Consider the following 14,769-nt stretch of genomic DNA (forward strand, 5'->3'; position numbering starts at 1 on the left):
ACATGTATATCTTAGATTTCTTAGATTTGTCAACCAGTTCACTGAGTCACTGCTTATTTTTTAAAGTCATTTTCCTGTTTTATTTTTTATAATTGCTTTTGTTGTTTAAAATTCTTCAGTCTTCTGAGATGTCTGATTTCCATCAATCCAATGCTGTGTATTTTTCATCTCAGATGCTGTGGTTTTCATTTTTAGATGTTCGATTTTTTAGCTTCCATTATCTGCTTTTCAAGCATGGAATAAAGTCACTGTGACTATTTTAAAGGCCTTTTCTGCTAATTCTAACATTTGTGTCAATTCTGGGTTGGTTTCAATTTAATTTATTCCCTCATTTCTGGTCCCTTTGTGTGCTGCCTCTTTGGATGCTTGCTGATCTTTTTTTTTTTCTTCTAAAGATTTATTTTATTTTTGCATACAAGAGCTGGGGTGTAAGCCACGGGTACATGAGAGAGAGAGAGAGAGAGAGAGAGAGAGAGAGAGAGGGAGAGGGAGAGAGAGAGGGAGAGAGAGAGAAAGAAGTGTCACCAGAGACAGAGTGGGGAGCAGAACAGGTGAATCTACTGAAATACACTGCTGAGGGGAGACAGGAGAGGTCTGCTGCACCATGTTGGTCAGTTGCAGTGGCTGGCCATAGCTGCATAGTGCTGAGACTTTAACCCCTGCACCACCAGGGAGGCCCTGCTTGCTGATCTTTAATGCCAGGCGTTGTGAACTTTACCTTCTTGGGTGGGTTCTGGATACCTTTGTGTTCTTTAAACGGTGTTCTGTTGTCAAGGCAGAACCCTCCTCAGCATTGCACCCAGTGCCCTGCATTACAAGGTCGTCCCGTCTGGTACTATCCCCACCACTGTGAGCTTCAGATTCTCTTCTTCCCCTCCTTCATAAAGGTGATCTTTCTGTGCCTCAGATGCTTTGTTCTTTGCATACCTGGCCGAGTAAAGCTCTGCCGGGCGCTTGGGGACCGCCTCTGTGGTCTCCGGTCGTTCTCGTCTCCATGCAGCGAGCTTGGTGGCACTTTATCCTCTGAGCTCCAGCAGCCGCAGAGTCTCACCCCGGTTCCCGCAGCCATCACTTCTAGTCTGCTCGCCGACGCGCTGGCCTTTCTGAATATGTACCGACTTCTCTTGCACCAAGTGCCATCTTCAGAGTTGAATGATTCAATGTGTGTAAAATTTTATGCTACAGTTGTCATTACAGATAACTACAGAATTGTCTATAAATATCTATAAATATAAGAGACAGTCTTAAATTTTTGAAGAGTGTCTTGTTGACTTGATGCATTTACTAACAATTATTAAATTTCTTTAAAAGTCATTTTTGGTAGCTTTTTGATTGCTAAAATTCATTAAAAAGTTGAGCTGGGGGGCTTCCCTGATGGTGCAGGGGTTAAAGTCTCAGCACTCTCAAGATATCATCAGCCCCTGTGGCCTTGCCTGAGTTCAATCCCCGGCCAGGGAGGTGACCCACGTGGCTCAGCAGACCTCTCCTGTCTCCCCGCTGCTCCTCTCAGCAGTGTATTTCAGTAGATCCGCCTGTTCTGCTCCCCACTCTGTCTCTGGTGGGTCCTCTCACCCCCACACCTCTGGCCTGCACCACAGTTCTTGTGTGCATAAATAAAAATAAATCTTAAAAAAAAAGTCAAGCAGAGGAGATTTTTCCTGTCACTATATTAGTTTTCATTTTCTTTTTTTTTCAAGTTTTTTAAAAAATAATTAATTTATTTATACAAGCACCGGGTACAGTCAGAAGCGCGGGAGGGTGAGAGAATTCACCAGAGCCAGAGCGGGGAGCAGAGCGGGCAGAAGGACCGAAGGACACTGCTGAGGGGAGCAGCGGGTGGCAGGAGAGGTCTGCGCGCCATGTGGAACCCTCGCTGGTGGCTGGGGATCGAACCAGTGCTGCAGAGGCTGCAGGCAGCCGGGCAGCCTCGCAGCCCAGTGCTCAACCGCTGCGCCAACAGGGGAGGCCCTAGTTTTCATTTTCTAGGGATATAAATTACTCAGAACTGTCAAAGAATGCTGTGATTTAATAAGGCCATTGTTAGATTAGTTTGACATATTGAAAGTTTGTTATAATTTAGGGGGGAAGTTACTCAATTAAGGGTGTCTACTACAAGTGATCTTTCATAAAGTCTCCCAGAATATAAGAAGTTACAGTAGAAATAGCAGTACAGTCTGGCATGGCTGTAGGAAAAACCATGTTCCATCTTAAATTTTATGAAATAAGTGAATAGGCCAGAGTTTTTAGCCATAAAAAGTAATTGAGCCTGTGTACAACTTTAAGGAACTTTTTTTTTAAATTTTTAATTTTTTTAAGATTTATTTATTTATGCAAGCACTGGGTACACAGTCAGAAGCCTGGGAGGGTGAGAGGATTCACCAGAGCCAGAGCGGGGAACAGAACAGGCAGACTGACAAAATACACTGCTGAGGGGAGCAGCAGGCAAGACAGGAAAGGTCTGCATGCCGTGTGGGACCCTCGCCGGTGGCCGGGGATCAAACTGGCACTGCAGAGGCTGCGGACAGCTTCACAGCCCAGCACTCAACCGCTGCGCCACCAGGGGAGGCCTGGGACTTTTTTTTTAAACCAGCATTTCAGTGATTACTCTTCAGCTGCTTATTTCTGTTAGATGTAAATATGAACTAGTGGTTTGTTATCAGATTCTTTAGCATTATAGAGAAACAATGTGTTCCTAGTCCAGTCTCTTGAAATAGTCAAATAAACATGAGTATGGTTGATTGTAGCACATAAAGAATTTCCTCCTCTTTTAAGTAAGTTTTTAAAAGTATGAAATACCACTTAGCTTAAAGTCTCAAAGCTTACATTTAAAAAAATTCGGTGTTTTAAGATGCCAAGGTATTTTAATAAGAGGAACACGTCAAACTATGAACCAGAGACACTTTTAGGGGGGCGGGGGCGGGAGGGGAGGGATTGGGGTCAGAATGGGGGGGCTGCAATTATATGGGGAATATAACAATAAAATTTATAAAAAAAAAAAAGAGGAACACGTCATTTGGATTATTTTTTGAAAGGATCAGCAATGTAGTCTGTGTCCTACATAACGCACACCTGTTTTTTCTCTCGTTTTTGTAGGTTCTGCCGGAGACTCACATTTGGCCTCAATGTGAAGTTAAAGTAGAGACTCCCACCTCCGTGTGTTGTGATCAGGGTGTCGACTCACTGGTCATGCCTGAGGAGGGGGGTTCTGTTCTAGATGGTGACTGCCAGCAAAAGTAAACGCTCATCCTAGATGTCAGGCATCCCTCCTTCCACTGGAGTGAAAATCCCCTCCAGATACCAACGAAACGTCAACTGCAGAAAATGCTCCGCAGTCTAAGGATGTCAGCAACCTAACTTCATGCGCCCCATCTGGCCCGTCGTCGTGGGTGGTTTACCATCGGAAAGCCCTGTCAGCTCTGACCCCGGCCCTGCTCCTGCGTCTGAGATGTCTCTGCTTCATGCACTGGGCCCCGTGCAGACCTGGCTGGGACAGGAGCTGGAGAAGTGCGGCGTCGACGCCGTGGTCTACACACGCTATGTCCTCAGTCTTCTGCTGCATGACAGCTGTGACTACGACCTACAGGAGCAGGTACTGGTATGTGTTAAGTATTGGTGTCTGCGTGTCTCCGTTTCTCTGCAGAGAACTTTCATGCGCCAGACAGGCTGTAGATTACAGCGGACCAGATTCCCTCCCAGTCCGTATGAGTCTTTAGTTCGGGTATTCTCCCCTGGCTAGCCGTCCTCAGCGCCGGGGACGTCCTGGCACCGGCTCTAGAGCCTGACAGGGCCTGGACAGTGACGCCCTGCTTCGGGGTACTGGTTTCCGCGCTCCAGGAGGGTCATTTCCTAACATCCCGGTGTTTAACATTTCCTCTTATCCACTGGAAAGATGACGGACTAATACAGTCTTAGTAAGGCAATTATATAACATATTGACCACCAGAACTGCACATTTTTGATTAGTGGTGGCCAGAGTGTGTGTCACCAAGCAGCAGCCTTAACATTCAGTCAAGCCTGTGACCTGGCTGTCTGTCGTTGCATAGCTCCTGCTAAGTTGGCCATTCATTTTCTGAGTTTCAAGTGAGACAGCAGCCAGGTGTTGGCTCTGGAGAAGAAGTCTCGCTTTAGTCTCCCTCTGCTGAATGTGAGCCTGCTGGAGGAGGGGGGTCATGACAGAGAGTGGAGGGCTCGGGGCGCCCTCTGTGACTGTACTCATGCAGAAGGGGGTTCGTCGGCAGCTTTTGTGGTGGTTTTAAACCATTGTTTCTAATGCCGAAGGCAGGAGCAGAGTCTTGTTGACATAAGAAACTAGTTTTGCTCTTCCAAACCTCAGAAAAAGCCTCCTAGGATTTCATGAGCATGCCTTAGTTGGATGGCTTATTTCCCTGTGACCCCGCACCCCGCCATTACCCTACTTCTGGGTTGCTTAGGATTTTAAGGGGGTTGACTTCTAAACAGATAATCAAAAATGTGCAGTTCTGGTGGTCAATATGTTATATAATTGCCTTACTAAGACTGTATTAGTCCGTCATCTTTCCAGTAAATGCAGCACGCTACTTTTAAGGCAAGTTACATGTGAGAGACTGTAGGTGGTCCCGGGTCACACAGCTGGTGCACGTGGTAGCAGCATTGGTTTAAAACATAAATGTCCAGGGCCTCCCCCCGTGGCGCAGCGGTTGAGCGCTGGGCTGCGAAGCTGCCCGCAGCCTCTGCAGTGCTGGTCCAATCCCCGGCCGCTGGCGAGGGTCCCACATGGCGCCTGTTGCTCCTCTCAGCAGTATATTTCATCGCTCTGCCTGTTCTGTTCCCCGCTCTGGCTCTGGTGAATTCTCTCACCCTCCAGCGCTTCTGACTGTACCCAGTGCTTGTATAAATAAATAAATAAATCTATTTTTAAAAAAAGAAAACATGAATGTCCAGGTGGTATGGCTGCCTCAGTGGCAGCTTGATCCGGGTCCTTTAATAGAATCATTAATGGCCCAGGGTCAGAAGTTTCAAGCAGCTTCCCCCCCCACCCCAATTTGTATTGAAGTAACATTACTTTATAATATTGCGTTCCAGGTATTCGGCATTGTTGTTTCCCCCCTCCCCCCAAACCTTCCTATCTGGTGACAACCAGTCTGTTCTCTGTGTCTGAGTTTGGTTTTTTTGTTTTGTTTGTTCATTTTACTTAGTTTCTTTATCTTTCACATACAAGGGAAATAATATGGTATTTGTCTTTCTGTGTCTGACTTTTTAACTTAGGATAATTCCTTCAGGGTCCATCTGTTACCACAAATGACAAAAGTTTGCCTTTTCATTGCTGTATAGTATTCCATCGTATGTGTGTCACACCTCTGCGTTCGTGGGCCCTTACCTTGTCTCCATGGCGTGGTTATTGTGAATCGTGCTGCAGTGAACGTAGGTGTACAGCTATCTTTTCAAATCAGTGTTTTTTTTTATCTTTCATATAAGTACCCAGAAGTGGAAAACTGAGTCATATGGTATTTGTAAATTTTCTGAGGATTCCATATACTGTTTCCATGGTAGCTGTGTGAGTTTACATTCCAGTGCCCCATCTTGAAGCCTGTCTTCTCTGTTGCTTTATTTAAGCTTCACTCTCCCCTTTCCTGCTGTAAGCTGACTTTCTGATTTTTGCTTGCTCAGGAAGAAGAGCAGGTATCTCCTCCCAGTAGGAGAGCTTGGTCATGGCCATGTCCCTGACCTTATACTAAGATGAGGGTCTTTGGTGGCTGGGCTACCTGGAACCGCCAGGACTGTGGTGAGCATGGCTCCCCAAAGACCATCTGGAGTCATTAGGGTGCTGGAAGGTCTCGAATGCCTGTGTACAGAACTGCACTTCCTTTTTTTAGGAAGTTTCAACCTCTTAAAGTTTAGGGAGTATTATTTGATTGTGCTACTTTCTAAGAGTTGAGCTTTAAAGAAATAGAACAAAAAATTAACAATGATGTAAAATATATATATAAAATATATATTAAATATATATATATAAAATATATATATAAAAATAAAAAATAAATAGAACATTCACTGGTGTTCTCACACATGGTTTTGCTTGCTTTGCTTTTTCTGCAAGTTTTGTCTTTGTTAACCTTCTCCAGCTCTGTCCTTTCATAATAGTCTCTCAACCTGGGTGCTGTAGGTTGTTTAGGGGGCAGGACGCCCAGAACAGCGGTACGATGCACCCATGCATCCTGCATAAAAATGAAAGGAGAGGGGTCTCCCCGCAGCGGTTGAGCGCTGGGCTGCAAAGCTGCCCGCAGCCTCTGCAGCGCTGGTTTGATCCCCGGCTGCTCCCCGGCCACCGGAGGAGGGTCCCGCATGGCGCGCAGACCTCTCCTGCCGCCCGCTGCTCCCCTCAGCAGTGTACTTGGGTCCTTCTGCTTGCTCTGCTCCCCGCTCTGGCTCTGGTGAATTCTCTTGCCCTCCGTGCTTCTGACTGTACCCAGTGCTTGTATAAATAAGCAAATAAATCTTTAAAAAAAAAAAATGAAAGGAGGATTTTTCCTTAAACATTTTGTTGTCGTATAACGTATATACAGAAAAGGGTACAAACTGGTGAATTCTTACCAACATCGCTCATATATCACTAAACCCAGATAGAAACAGAGAACTTGACCATCCACACAGAAGCCCACTGGGGCCCGCACTGCCGTGGAGTTCCAGCCTGTCTGGGGCGAGGGAGGGGCTGAGAGCGGCCTCTGCCCCCGCCCCCGGGGGTCCTGGCACTGGCATCCTTTATTCCTCTCTGCAGCCCTGAGAGCCTGCCCCCAGCTCACTTGCTGTCTGCGCCACATCAGGGCCACCTTTCCTGGAGCCGTTTGCCCTGGACCTTGAACGGGGGCATTTCCTGAGGGGGTGCAGCCTCTGGTGTCAGCGCCTCTGCAGCTGCCTCCTGTCTCCTCAAGGTCTCGGTGCCCCAGCAGGGCCTACGGCCTTAGCACAGGTGTGGTGCAGCTCGTTTGGCCTGGTTTTCACCTGGCATTTTTGGGTAGTCCTGGCAGGGCAGCTGGTCTGCCCACCGTTGTCCCCCCCCCCTTTTTTTTTTGAATATTTCATTTTTAAAAGCAAATTTTAGATTCACAGCAAGGTACAGAGATTTCCCATTTATGCCCTCCCCTGACGTGTGTCTCGCCTCTCCCTTTATCAGCAGTCCCTGCCAGCTGGTTACATTAGATAAACATACTTTTTGATGCGTCACATCCCCCCGCGTCCATAGCTGGCTTCCGGGTTCACGCCTCAATATGTCCGTTCTGTGGTGTGGACAGATGGGTGGCATCTGTCATTAGGGTAGCATGCTGAGTCGCTTCACGGCTCTGAAAGTCCCGTGTTCCACCTGTGCATTCCTTCCTCCTCTGGCTCCCGGAACTACAGATTGTTTTTTTAACAGCCTTCATAGTTTGCCTTTCTGGAATGTCATAGAATTGAAGTCAGAGTCAAAGCCTTTCCAGGTTGGCGTCTTTCCCTTGGTAACGTGCGTTTAAGGTGCTTCGCGTCTTTTCATGCCTTGGGCGTCATTTCTTTTGACTGCCGAGTAATGCCTAGTGGCCCTCGGGCCAGCCTACGGCTCTGGTCATGTAGTAAAAGACATGTCCAGGTGTCGGTGGCCGTGCAAGCTGCTCTGCAGCTCTCTGTGCCGGCCTTGGTGTGGGCCTGAGCTCCCCGCTCTGTTGAGTAAACCCCAGGGCTGCCGCTGCTGGAGTGTATGGTGAAAGTCCGTCTGGTTTCGAAGTAACCACCCTGCTGTCTCCGCAGGGCACCACTTTGCACCCCGACTTTGTGTGTCAGGCCTGTTTCTGGGCTCTGATGCATGTTCCTTGTGTCTGTACCACCGCCCTCACTGCTCTGACTGCGCAGCTTTGTTGTCATTTTAATTCCCTAGCTGAGTGCTGTCTGCTAGCTCGGTCCGCTGCTCTAGGGCTGCAGCTGCGCTCTGCACATCTGTCTTGCCCAAAGGTTGAATGAGAATCCTGGTCCTGAGTGCTGGGTACGACTGGACTCAACAGAGCTTGTTGACTCCTTCAGCCCACTTGGCACCCGGGCGCCGCGTGTGTGGGGCCGCCGTCGCCGGCCTCCAGGAGTGCCGCTGCAGACACCTCACCCGTCCTAGTTTCTCGGGCGCTTCGCTGCATTTGCTGTGTCGCACCCACTTATCCCCAGTTCAGTGCAGTTTATACAAAAGGAGCACAAGATGAAGTGAGTGTGGAGCTGGAAGTCATGACGGCACGCGAGTAAACGTTCCTCAAATCATCCGCATTGAGCTTGGGAGGTATTTTCCACGGGGTACAGAAAAGCTTTTGAATATGCGTGTTGAATAGTGTAAACACACGTTATTGCTTTTTAGTTACCTCATGAATGTTGTGCCTGGCAGAGAGGCGACGGGGCGGTCCCGGGGAGATGCCGCCTCTCGGGGGCCCGTGAGCGCGTGGGTCCTGGACTGTGGCCGAGGTCACGGAATGGGAAGGGCTGGAAGAGAGGAGGTGCAGGGTGGGGTGGGGGGCAGGAACAGACCTGGGAGAGCCAGCGCCCGCCCAGGGGCTCACCTCCGAGACCCAGAGCCCCCCCATTGCCCACGCCCGCACCCCAGTGGGCACTCAGGTGGTGGTGGGTGCTGGCTGGGCAGCTGCAGGCAGGTGGCCAGTGAGAAAATTGTCCCTGTGGGCAGAAGGAGGCCCAGCGGAGCCCCCGGGAAAAGGAATGGTGGAGCTACTGACATTGGGCCAGTTTGACTAGAGCTGCTTGCTTTTCACAGGCAGATCGTTCTTTGGAGCAGTGAGGAGTGGATTGTTACTGAGACTTGCCCTCTAATTTAATGATATCTTTTAGTCATAAGCAAAAAAGCAAACAGTGGTCTAAATTGCCTTCAGGAGGAAAAATATGTCACGTAACTGAGATTCTGGAAGGAGGGCTGGCCCCAGCTTGGTTTGAATCAGGACTCACGGGGTCACGGGCGTCGGCCCTGCCCCTCTGCCAGCTGTCCCCTAGGGTCCCCCTCCCCCGTCTCTCCCGAGGCTGCCCTGTCAGTGCCTTGCAGCCAGCCCGCAGTGGGCAGAGGGCAGATGATGGCCAGCCCGCCTGTTGTAGCATCCCGTTCCCAGCGCCGCCCGCCGGAGCACGGGCGCCCGCCTCCAGTGACTCGTGCCGGGTGTCGGCTGCTCTCTCAGCCGCTCGCTGGAGCCGGCGGGGCCGAACGTGCTCATCTGCGTTCCCTCTCGGGCAGGTCGCGGCCTGGTGGTTCAGGACTCCGTGCAGAAGGGCCAGGGCAGGCAGGCGGGGTGGCCAGGGGGCACCGCCTGGGGCAGCTGCTGCCGAGGGCCGCGCTCCTTTTCTCCCTCCAGCTCGCAGCTGCCTTTCTGGATAGACGAGAGCGAGGGCGAGTCGCTGAGAATCCTGCCCAGCGGGGCCTCACGCTGGGGCTGGAGCAGCGCCTGGGGAAGGCCTCGCGTGCTGAGATGGGCCTCGGCGGACTTTCCGGGGACTTGCTGTGTGTGTTCCGTCTTTAAGATTATGACTTTGAAAATTCATATTTGATTATACTAAGTTTATTGAATAATATTTGGCACATATTTGTGTTTATGTCTAAGTGGACTTTATTTTAAGCAACTTACACACATTTATGGGTACACACGGCGTATTCTGTGTAGAGGTTAGCTAAATTTAGGGACAATACTAAGTACTTCCAGGAAAATTATTTCGTTTGTTGTTGGTGTTACCCAACAACTCACAAAAAGCTGTTAACACTGGGTGTCTCTGACACCGCCTCTGAGAGACCAGTAGTGACCATCCCTGCTGGCCGTTGCTGTCCAGCTCTCCGGGTGACCTGTGGCAACCATCACTGATGCTCTCTGGGTGAGGCAGCGCCATTGTGAATACTATGAGCTCTTTGTTCCCTGTTTGTAAAATAAACCCCGTGGTGGTTGTTCCTGGAGCCCGCGCGCTCTTGAGGCTGTGCACGGGTAGGACCCACAGACTGACCCGTCCTCTGTTAGGCCCTAGTTGCAGGCCCCCATTGTGTGGGTGCTGTACTGTTGGAGCCCTTGACGTTGGCTTTTGGCCTTTTGGGGCTTTTTGGCGGCTCTTGCCTCAGAACCCAGGCAGACGGGCGACCGTTCCGTCCTTCCATCTGGCCTCCTGCCTGGCTGCCCTGTCCGCCTCTGTTTCATAGAGATTAGGTAGATTTAGGGGCAATATGAAGAACCTACTGGAATTTTTTTTTTTTTTTTTTTTTTTTGTGGGACCCTTGCTGGCGGCCGGGGAACGAACCGGCGCTGCAGAGGCTGCAGGCAGCCTTGCAGCCCAGCGTTCAACCGCTGCGCCACCAGAGGAGGCCCTGGAAAATTATTTTTTACAAGTTAAAAACAAGTATGGAGGTAAAATATCCTGTGGTTACATTGGCTACGTAGTCCGTTCTCATCGTGTCCTTACATTCTGTTAAGTTCCCGGGGAGGCTGAATTAGCAAGTCCTGCGTGGCTGGCGGCTGTTGAGGGCAGCTCAGGGTGGAGCCCCGGGAGGCTCGCTCTCACGTTGTCAGTCCAGTGTGTGGCCTTGTTTTTGTGTGTTTTGCTTCAGTGCAGTTCATTTAAGTGGGCTTATCATTAACAACAATTGGAGACTGAAGCACAAGAAGTAAAATAGTAATATCTTGAAACTTTTTCATGCTCCGTTCTTCCAAAATCTGATGATCAGTTCAGTGCTATTGATGAATACGTGATAACACAGGGCCTGCTGCAGGATGTCTCGTCAGCACTGGCTGCAGTGTGCGTGATGGTGGCCCCACATTCCTGTTGTTTAGTAATTTCATGGTGCGCTCAGCCTTTGAACTCCAAGATCCAATGCAAGTCACAGCAGACCCAGCTCCCCTGCCGGCATGCCCTCCCCAGTGCCCTCCAGCATTGCTGTGCCAGTGAAGTGGAGAAGCATGGTGTGGAGAACGCACGCCTCTGCCGCTTGCGTGATGACATCGCCCCGCAGTGCCTTTCTCGGAGCGTGTCTCAGGCTGCGCCTGACTGTGTGCACGGTGACTGAAACCAGGAGGGCAGGAGAATAAGGACGTGCACAAGCACAGCATGTGGGAAGCCAGAGTGCGGGAAGGTGATCTCGTGTGCTGGGGCTTCACCGAGCTGCGGACTGGAGAACTGTGTTTCTCACTGAAGTCAGCTGGAAGTTACACGACCAGAGGAGAGTATCACAGTTGACGGTGCAGGCGGGTCATTCTAACTAGCACGGAGTCACGGAGTCAAGGTGCCTTGCACATTGTCGTTCTGTCCAGAAGCTAAAACTAGAAGCAAAATCTGCATCCCATACACGTGTGCAGTGGGTGTTTGTCCACAGCCACACTGCGGTCCCGCAGCACTTCCACACCCTCACACTGTGCACCGGATGTGCCTCTCACAGTTGATTTAAGCGTTCAACTGAGAACTTCCCCTGACTTTCACTTGTGATTAATCTGCGATTTAATGATGCTAAAAAGCGAACATCAAGAGCAAATAATGGGATTTTGTAAATGTCCTCTAAGCAATTAGTATGTTCAGTTAAACTCATCTGTGGATTAGGATCAGTTTTGGCAATATCTGTTTGTGTGTGGAGATGAAATACATGAAATCCTATAAATCAGCATTAACAGGGCAGTGAGGTTAGAAAAGACATCCAGATTGAAAAGGAAGAACTAAGTGGTCTCTGTTCACATACAACATGATCTTATGTATAGGAAATCCTATAATAGTATCAAAAAGAGTACAATATTTAGGAATATGTTAACAAAAGAAGTATAGTGCTTGGACACAAAGAACTATAAATCATCATTGAAAGGAAACAAACCAAAGACCTAAAAAGTGGTAAAACCCACCCCAGGTTCGTGATCAGGAGACTTACTGTCATCAAGATGGCAGCGCCCCCTACCGACCTGCAGGCTCAGTGCGGGCTGCATCAGGTGCCGCTGGCCTTTGACTGCAGACCCAAGTGTGAAGAGTTGAAACTTTTAAAATTCAAAGAAGAAAATATAGCAGTGAATCTCTGGATTTATTGGATTACTTGGATTAAGTAATGATTTCTTAGATATGAAACCGAAGTCCAGGTAGTCAAAGAAGACATCGACATTTCATCCCCATGAAGAACTTTCACGCTTCAAAGGACAGCATCAAGAAAAAGACAGTTCATCGAATTGAAGAAAAGATTTGCAAGTTACATATCTGACGAGCAGTGTGTATCCACACCAAAGAACTACAACTCAAAGATGAAAAGACAGCCTGATTTTAAAAAGGCAGAGGAGTTAAATACAGTCAGAGGAGACACCCAAATGGCCAGCGAGCACATGACAGGGTGCTCAGTGCCACTGGTCGTTGGGGAATCAGAACCACAATGAGGTGGCGTCACCTGCTGGGGTGACTGCAACAAATGTTGATGATGTAGAGAAATTGGAAGCCGGACACATACATGGTGTGATTATAAAGTGGTGTAACTGCTTTGGGCAACAGCTGGCAGTTCTTCAAAAGGTTGAACAGAGTTAGCATGTGACCCAGCAATTCCCCTAAGTCACCAAAAGAACTGAAAATACATGTCCACCAGAAGCTGCTTATGAGCATTTAGAGCAGCAGTAGTAGCAGCCAGAAGACAGAAACGACCTAAATACCTGTCAGTGGCAAACGCCAGCACGTCCCTGCAGCGGGCCGATCCTCAGTCTTCACGAGTCATGAGCAGCGATTCCTGCCACTTGGGGTTGAGCCTTGAAATACTACACAGCGTGCGAGAAGTCAGACGCTGAAGGATCTAGCGAGAGAGGGGTGAGGGGACGTGACTGCTGATAGGCACGGGGGTTCTTTTTGGGATGATGAAATGTTTTAAAATTAGATAGTGGTGATTATTGCACAACCCTGTGTATTATCCTAAAACCACCAACTTGTACACTTAGAAGAGTAAATTTTTTTTAAAGATTTATTTATGCATACAAGAGCTGGGGTACAGGCCAGAGATGTGGAGGGTGAGAGAATTCGCCAGAGACAGAATGGGGAGCAGAATAGGCAGACTGACGAAATACACTGCTGAGGGGAGCAGCGGGCAGGTCAAGAGAGGTCTGCTGTGCCATGTGGGTTGCTCCCTGGCCAACTGGGGATCGAACTTGTGCTGCAAAGACTGTGAATTGCTTGATAGTGTGGTGCTTAGCCCCTTGCGCCACCAGGGAGGCCCTAGAAGAGTAAATTTTATGGTATGTAAATTATATTGGTAAAGCTATTATTTCAAAGTGAGCATTAGTAGATGAGCATTTGTAATTGATTTTAATGATAGGGAACACTTTGAATCCCAACTTAGCAAGTGTTATCTCACCTCCAAAAAGAATCCCATTCTCATTGGGAGACTTGTATTACCAAAAAAAAAAAAAAAAGGTACTAAGGTACAGTTTGAATTTCACAATAAAAAATTTGTGAAGCATTATTTTTCTCTTTTCTGGTAAAAGTACTTCCATTATATCTTTGGTTTATCCTTTTGGCCTGTTTAAAATATTTGACCCTTTACAGAAAAAGCTTGCTGTTCCTTGCTCTAGGCCTTTGTTTCGTTTACCTGATTTTCCCTCCCCATTCTGTCTCAGACCTGTTCGCGTGCTAAGGTGCTGCTTTGGTGACCCGGCCCTCCTTGGGAGGAAGGCTTTGCTTCCCCGCCAGGCCCAGAAGAGGGCGTGCCTTCGGGTTGCGGCTCGCATCGGGCTGTGCTGTGTGCTCTGAGCCTGTCTGCCTGTCTAGCCGGCGCCTCTGGTGGGCAGGGGCTGCGTTGTGTCCGTCTTTCCGCCCCTGGTGCCACAGAGTGGACGCGTCATTGCTTGCGGGATGGGTGGATGGAGGAAGCTTAAGCTTCCTGCCAGGCGGGAAATGCAGTGCTAGAGCCAGACACCTGTTCTGGTGAAGACCTCCAGCCTCTCTTGTTTCTGTTGACTTCGAAGTTTTCCACTAGGCAAACAAAAGCTCATGACTATTAAAGGAGATGACCTAATGACAAGAAAAGCCAGAAAAATAATCATAGTCGCTTACCCCTAGTTACCAAGAGACAACCTCCTTGGTGACCTGCAGGTATATTTTTCTCAGACCTTTTAATGCCCACTAGTGGTGGGTGTGTTCAAGGCAAAAATGAGAGGATGCTGTTGAAACCATTTTTCCTCTATATTGTAAATAACTTGCTGTGGCAGAAAATAAACTTCCTAACTCTTTCAGTGGCTATGCTGTCTTATTACCTGGATGAATCATAACTTATTTAACCAAGTCCTTTTTGACATTTAGTTCGTTTACATGTTTGCCATTATTGACCAACTATACGATCAACATCACTGTAGTTAGATCTGTGCACACTTTGGCGATTATTTCCTTAGGATAAATTCCCAGAAGTAGAATTATTGGATCAAAAGTAGATGTAAATGTTTAAGTTGTTTGATAAGTACTGTCAGACTGCCCTCAAAGAAGAGCCACATGTCCGTATAGATTTTGAAAATCTCTTCTCTCTATGTGGTGAAACTTTATTAGGACCTTTGAATGTGCTATAGGGTAGCTTCAGCAGAAGAGCATGTTTATAATGCTCGGAGAAAGCGCTGGTCTCAGCAGCTCAAACAAAGATGAGGTTCAACATGCCCCAGGAACGAAGTAAAATGTGCGCTAATTATGAGTGTAGCAGGAGGGTGCCTGTTTTCAATAATTGCACAAATAATTGTTCTTCCTTGTCACGTATGCTGTGAACAATAGAGGAAATTATAAGTTTTCTCTGACTTCAGAAACCTTCAGCTCTGCATT

At 48.4% G+C, this 14,769-nt stretch overlaps 1 protein-coding gene across 1 annotated transcript in view; it reads left to right on the forward strand.

The window, feature by feature from the left end:
- Window positions 1–3,358: 3,358 nt before the first annotated feature.
- KIAA0232 overlaps window positions 3,359–14,769 on the forward strand; it is a gene marked incomplete at both ends in the record, with an annotated part of 42,720 nt that continues 31,309 nt past the window's right edge. The window contains one exon of the mRNA XM_084233325.1: window positions 3,359–3,589. Within this exon, the coding sequence (XP_084089451.1) occupies window positions 3,359–3,589 (231 nt within the window). The remainder of the gene's footprint in view (window positions 3,590–14,769) is intronic.

The sequence above is a fragment of the Talpa europaea genome (genome assembly GCF_964194135.1).
Source record: "Talpa europaea genome assembly, chromosome: 5".
NCBI lineage: Eukaryota > Metazoa > Chordata > Mammalia > Eulipotyphla > Talpidae > Talpa > Talpa europaea.